General features: G+C 46.3%; 2 protein-coding genes across 2 annotated transcripts in view; one reads left to right on the top strand and one right to left on the bottom strand.

The window, feature by feature from the left end:
- The window catches only part of ST18 (ST18 C2H2C-type zinc finger transcription factor), a 348,100-nt gene that overhangs the window by 79,179 nt on the left and 262,921 nt on the right, over positions 1-6,000 (top strand). The gene's annotated exons all lie outside the window — the stretch shown is intronic.
- On the bottom strand, positions 1,572-4,012 carry LOC109374576 (potassium voltage-gated channel subfamily A member 4-like). The gene is given in 5 exon segments (XM_019629294.1): positions 1,572-1,706; positions 1,708-1,898; positions 1,901-2,539; positions 2,542-2,709; positions 3,130-4,012. Coding segments are annotated over 5 exon segments (2,016 nt in total).

Here is a 6,000-nt window from a genome sequence, read left to right as displayed (position 1 = left end):
GGCTAATTATTAGTATAACAATGTATGTTTTTATTAAATTAATTTTAGAAAGCATTTATTGATTCCCCAATGAGAAAGATGAAGAATGATCACCTTTATTCTATCTCTTTCTCTTCCCCCCCTTTTTTTACCACAATGTTTGATATATCAATATTTTTTGTTCTGTTGGTTACCTTCGACATTTCAAATAATGCATATGAGCTGCTATTTCTGTTCCATCACCTTTTCCTATTTTCTATTGACTCCCTACTTTATAGGAGAAGTATATGCACCTCTGCCCTTTCCTCTTTTCCATGACCCATTTCCCATTAGTTTATACCTGTAGAATAGCTGAGGTTGTACCTGTTTGCATGCCATCCTGAAATCAGCAAGTCTTTCTTCCTTTGTTAAATACCGACTGTAAAAGGTGAAAAGTAATGAACACATTTTATGTCATTATAGCCTTAGAGATAAAGTTTTATTTTGACAAAGAGGCATTCTGCACAGACTACATATCTACCTCACTGTGTCCGATGCCCTAATCCTGGATCACTCTAAGACTTTCCAGCATCAAGGTCAAATGAATCTTATTCTTGAATACCCCTTTTTATTTTTCTTACAATGAAACTATCATTTAATTTGCTTTTTACTTCGACCATAGCTTTTTGGCTTTTCCAGAATTTCTGTTTGCCTTTTCCCCACTCCAGTCATTCCATTTTTTCTATCTACTCCACTTTCTCCTCCAGAGATTGCTTTCTCCCACTGCTTTTTCCTAAAACCACACCATAGTTCTATTTAGTCATTTTCCATCTCTCCCACCTTGAATTCTTACCTATCTGAAAATGTTGCTCTCATTCTTGAGTAAAGTTTTGTCAGAGCTAAAGTTCTAGGTTAAAATTATTTACCCTCAAAGCTTTTAAAGTATTATTCTGTTAACTTCTAGCAACAGTGTGACTAATGAGAAGTCGGATGCAGTTGTGTTTATCATTCATTTACAGTGACTTTATTAATTTTTTTCCTACTGGAGCACTTCGCATTCTGAAATTTGATGATAATGAATTTGGATCTCAACATTTTTCAGGCAGGCCACCTTGGGCCTTTGTAGTCTGGAAATTCAACTCCCCTATTACTATGGGAAATTCTTTTCTGTTATTTTTTCCCTTCCACTTTCTTTGTTTTACTATAGTCCTTTTTAGTTGAATATTGGCTCTATTGGACTAGTCTCATCATTTCTCTCATATTCTTGGTCTTTTTTTTTTTTAACCATAACAGGACATTTCCTTTTTTCTTGACTTTGTTAGACTTTCTCATCAAAACATTTATTTGGAAATTCCATATATAAATTTTAAGACTTTTATTTTCTTATTTAAAAAATTTTACATGGACCTTTTTTCTGTTGTATGGAGGTAATATGTCACTTAATATCTTTAACTTTATTATTTAGATTATTCACTTTTTTTTCCAAGTTGTATCACTTTTTCATATGTATGTAATACAAGACTAGTAACAATTATGCCACGTATAACCATTAAATGGTGTACTGCTGTATGCATTGGATTCACTTGCATATTTCATTGTCATAACTGCACTCTCTATGCATAAATATATTTGGAGATGCTGGGGTTGGGGGCTACGGGGACAGTGGCAGGTGGAGAACGAAATTCACACATCCACGCCTTTGCGATGGAACAGTTGTTTTTATCTGTCTCACTGTCATCCCCTTCCCCCCTGACACTTCTCCTTTGCACACAGAGATTCCTTAACTCCTTCTTCCATTTCTAGAGACTCTGACTTGTCCCCCAGGGAAGAAGTAGAGCTCCGAAATTTCTTCAGCAAATTAGAAAGGAGATATGGGCAACTGACTGCGTTCTGTGTCAGCTGCGTCTGTCCCTCATTCTCGGTTTCCCTGTGGTAGAAAAAAAGTTAGAGACAGTCACTGGCACTGGCAAAGCAATGGTTAAGACACCCTCAGCGGCACACAGGGACCCCACGATCTTGCCCCCCACTGTGATGGGTATCATGTTCCCACAGCCCACAGTTGTCACTGTCACCATGGGCCACCAAAATGCATCCGGGATGCTTTGGAAATGGGTCGGCGGTTCACCCGCCTCCGCAAAATACACGGCGCTGGAAAAGAGGATGACCCCGATGAACAGGAAGAAGATAAGCAGGCCCAGCTCCCGCATGCTGGCCCTGAGCGTGTGCCCCAGGATCTGCAGGCCCTTGGAGTGCCTGGACAGCTTGAAGATCCGGAACACCCTGACCAGACGAATGATCCTGAGGATGGCAAACGACATGGCCTGCTGCTGCTGACCGTTGCCACCCCCCTGCTGCTGGGCCAGGTCAGTGCCCAGGGTGATGAAGTAAGGCAAAATGGAGATGATGTTAATGATGTTCATGATGTTCTTGAAGAAGAGAGCCTGGCTGGGGCAAGTGAAGCAGCGAACCATGAACTCGAAGGAAAACCAAACGATGCAGACTGTCTTCAGGATGAAGAAGGGGTCGCTGAAGATCGTGTGGCCTGAGTTCTATGGGTCGGGCACCGAGGTGTCATTCAGCAACCCGCGCTCAGGGCCAGGACGAGATCCCTGTTGTCCCTAAACTCAGGCAAGGTTTCCAGGCAGAAGATGACGATGGAGATTAAGATGACCAGGACGGAGACGATGGCGATGGCCTGGACCGGGCTGGAGCTCTCTGGATACTCAAAGAGAAGCCAGATCTGTTTCTTTTCTTTTCTTTTCTTTTTTTTAAAGATTTTTATTGGGGAATTGGGGGGATGAGAACAGTGCTGGGTAATTGGGGGAAGGGGAACAGACAAGTTGCTGTCGTTTTGTTCTTCAGTCTAGTTGTGGAGGATGTTGCTTCGCTGGCCCAAGTTAGCACCATCCTTGCGCTCTTCCCGGGCGAGGCAGATCAGTCGCCGGCTGCTGGCCGCTCACACTGGCTGCTGGCTACACACGGTAGCCCATGGCAACCCACGGTCACAGGGACTGCAGCTCACGCCGTCGCCGGCGACCCACGGCAGCCCAGCTCCAGGTTGAGCTGTTGTTCAGCATCTTAGCTGTGGAGGGCACTGTCACTGGCCCTCATATGTGGGATCCGAACCGGGGCCCTCTGGCGTGCCAAGCCAGCTTTTAATCATCGCGCCACTCGGCGGGCCTAAGATCTGTTTCTTGAATTCATTCTAGAGCAGCGCCCTGTCTTCCTCCTCTCGCACCAAGCCCTCATCCTCCCAAAACTTCAGCAGGGCCTCCTCTCCCAGCTGGTAGCACTTCACCTTCTCGGTGAAGATGTCACAGGGGACATTGACCGCCTCTTCAGGCGCCTCTTGGTAATAATACAAGATGGCATGGAAGCTAGGCCTGTTCCTGTCGAAGAAATTCTCGTTGCGCAAAGGGTCGAAGTACTGAGTCCTCTTCTCAGGGTCCCCCAACAAAGTCTCTGGGAACTGGGCCAGCGCTTTCATCTGGGTCTCTAAGCCCGAGACGTTGATCGCCACGCGCTCGCAGCAGTCACTGTAGCGCACGGAGCTGTAGCCACCGCCACCCCCGCCGTCCTGCGGCAGCAGGTCGGTGTAGGAGCACTCGTCGCCATGCTTGTCGTCGCTGTAGTAAAACCTGCCCTCCTCCTCCTCCTCCTCCTCGTCCTCACTCAGCTCCCTGAGGATCTTCTCCTCGGAGCCGCTGGGCATCAGTTCAGAGCAATGCGGAAAGCTGCTCTGACGGTGGTGGGCTTTCTTCTTCTCGGGCCGCTGTCGCCGCCTCCTCCTACTGCCCCGGCTGCCCTGAGGGTCATGGGAGGTGCAGGCCCCGCGAGACTGGTGGTGGTGATGGGAGACCCCTCCGGAACCCCCGCTGCCTTCCACCGCGGCGGTGGTGGCTGCGACAGCTGCGGCCGCTGCTGCCCTGGAGTGAGCGAGCCTCTCCCACTCGCCGGCTCGGGCCTGGGCTGCATATCGGGCCTGGGCTGCATAACCGTAAGGCATGTGACTGTTGTACTCTGAGCTCCGGGCACTGTCCACCGCAGCCACCATGGTGGTGGTTTTTGGAAATGACTGGTTCCAGTGGTAGCAGAAAGAAAAAAAATAGGGCAGCTTCTTTTCTCACCAAATGAAGGTAAGTTTGGAACCCTGAAGCAGGTTGCTTGGAAGACTAGAGATATTTTCAGTCCAACTTTGCATTTTTAAATTTGCACACCCTATGCTGTCTTCCCAGGGATTCAACATGGCTCTCCAGAGCTTGGCTGGTTTAGAGAAACAGCCTAGCACTCTCAAGCCTAAGTCAGAAAATTTTGGGGTCTCCCAAAGGCCTGTTTTGGGGTGGATGTTCAAACTTGGAAATACATCTAGGATGTGGCTGCTGCTGATGCTGCAAGATTCAAAGACAAGTATCTGACAGCCAGCAGTTGTGCCTAGGAAACGGAATATATTTTTCTGCCATGGAAACTGTCCAAAGCTCAGTCCATCAAATTTACATAAAATGCAAATAAGCCTTTAGTCTTAGCACTTGCCTTCTAGTGACAGCTTGACCCATGTTAACATGAGACTTGAGGTATGTCCAGCCATTGCCGCTCAGACCTACCAGGACAGTTCCCCCAGCTCTCCCCTTAAGTTCATCACAGGCTTCCTGAACCCAGAGGCAATGCCGAGCTATCGATAGAGGCAAAGACCTTGGGAGGTAGAGAATGTGCGAGATGAGGTGCCAGCAGGGGCAAACCCAGCTCTGAGGTCTCCACAGAAATCAAGGAAATGCAGGCAGAGCATCCTTCAGCTAAAATCATGCAGAAGAAGCACTTCACTTAACCACTGCTGGCTCCGCGAAGAACACCTGGAGGACTGCTTTCCATTCATTTACATCAGAGGCTATGATTATTGCTATCCCCAAGTGTCCTGATTTGTAAATGTAGTTCCTAGGTTCCTCTCCTTGGCTTGGCTGCTGCCTGTTCTCCAAAAGGCACATGTGCTGTCCTTTGTGACAAGTGGGGATTCTGTCAGATCCATTGCACTGCCAATCACTAGTCAGGAGCAGAGCACAGAGGGCTCCAAGGGGCCTTGTTGCCTGCGTGGAGTCAGCAGGAATCCAAGGGGAGGCTGGGTTCTATCCGATTGACAGCACCAAGTCTTTGACCAACAAGCTGAGACAAGGCCCAGCGAGAGCAGAGAGGATGTCAGCTTTGGTGTCCCACAGACTTGTTTTCAGTGCCAGCCCTGCACTTGACCGATGGCAGGTCTTAGTCACATTATGTTAATTTTCTCAGTCCTATCTGTGCTCTAACTGTCTCTCTGTGATCTTGATGCTTAGGGCTGGACTTCTTGTCTTAGCAGCCAAACAGCTCTGTGGTGTGGTCTTGTGGAAGTCTGGTAGCCTTCCTTCATTCTGTCATGCTTTCTCTGTCCCTTTTAATTCAAATTGGCAGCCTCTCTGCTGGTATCATCCTATTTCTATTCTGAGTATTCACTTTTTAATTGCTATTTTTTCCCTGAATTTACTCTATTTCCTTTGGGCTCAGTTTCTTTTTTATTTATATATTATAATTAGTTTCTCTCTTTCATGATGATAATTTTTCTCATATAGCTAATGACTTGTTTATGTTTTATTGGATGGTAAATATGTCTATTCTTTAATACTGTATATTTAGGATTTTTAGAAATTTCTATCATTCCTTTGAGTGGAAATTCTGACTGGAGATTCTGTGTAGAATAGAGACAGGAAAGGCTTAATCACCAGGAATCTTTGCTTTTCAGTGAGAGGATAAGAAGTGGTCAAGTTGAGGATCCTATCATATGTCGAAACAAAAAGGACTTTTTTTCTGGAGGTAGGAATACACACTTTAGATTTCTTGGACCTTCCGATGCTTTATTCAGATTCCTTAGAGAGAGCTGTTATGTTTTGACCTGAGTAGAAATTTTAGTGCATATACTCTGCAGGTACAGTTGGAGGAGTTGGAGTGGTGATGGGGGCAACTGGTGGAGTTGGCCTATATTAAACACCTGTGTTCAGCCTCAGGTCTTACTCCTGCTTA

Source organism: Hipposideros armiger, unplaced genomic scaffold (genome assembly GCF_001890085.2).
Source record: "Hipposideros armiger isolate ML-2016 unplaced genomic scaffold, ASM189008v1 scaffold_836, whole genome shotgun sequence".
Lineage (NCBI taxonomy): Eukaryota > Metazoa > Chordata > Mammalia > Chiroptera > Hipposideridae > Hipposideros > Hipposideros armiger.
Note: the sequence above shows the minus strand (reverse complement) of the source record. Positions and strands in the feature narration are given on the sequence as shown.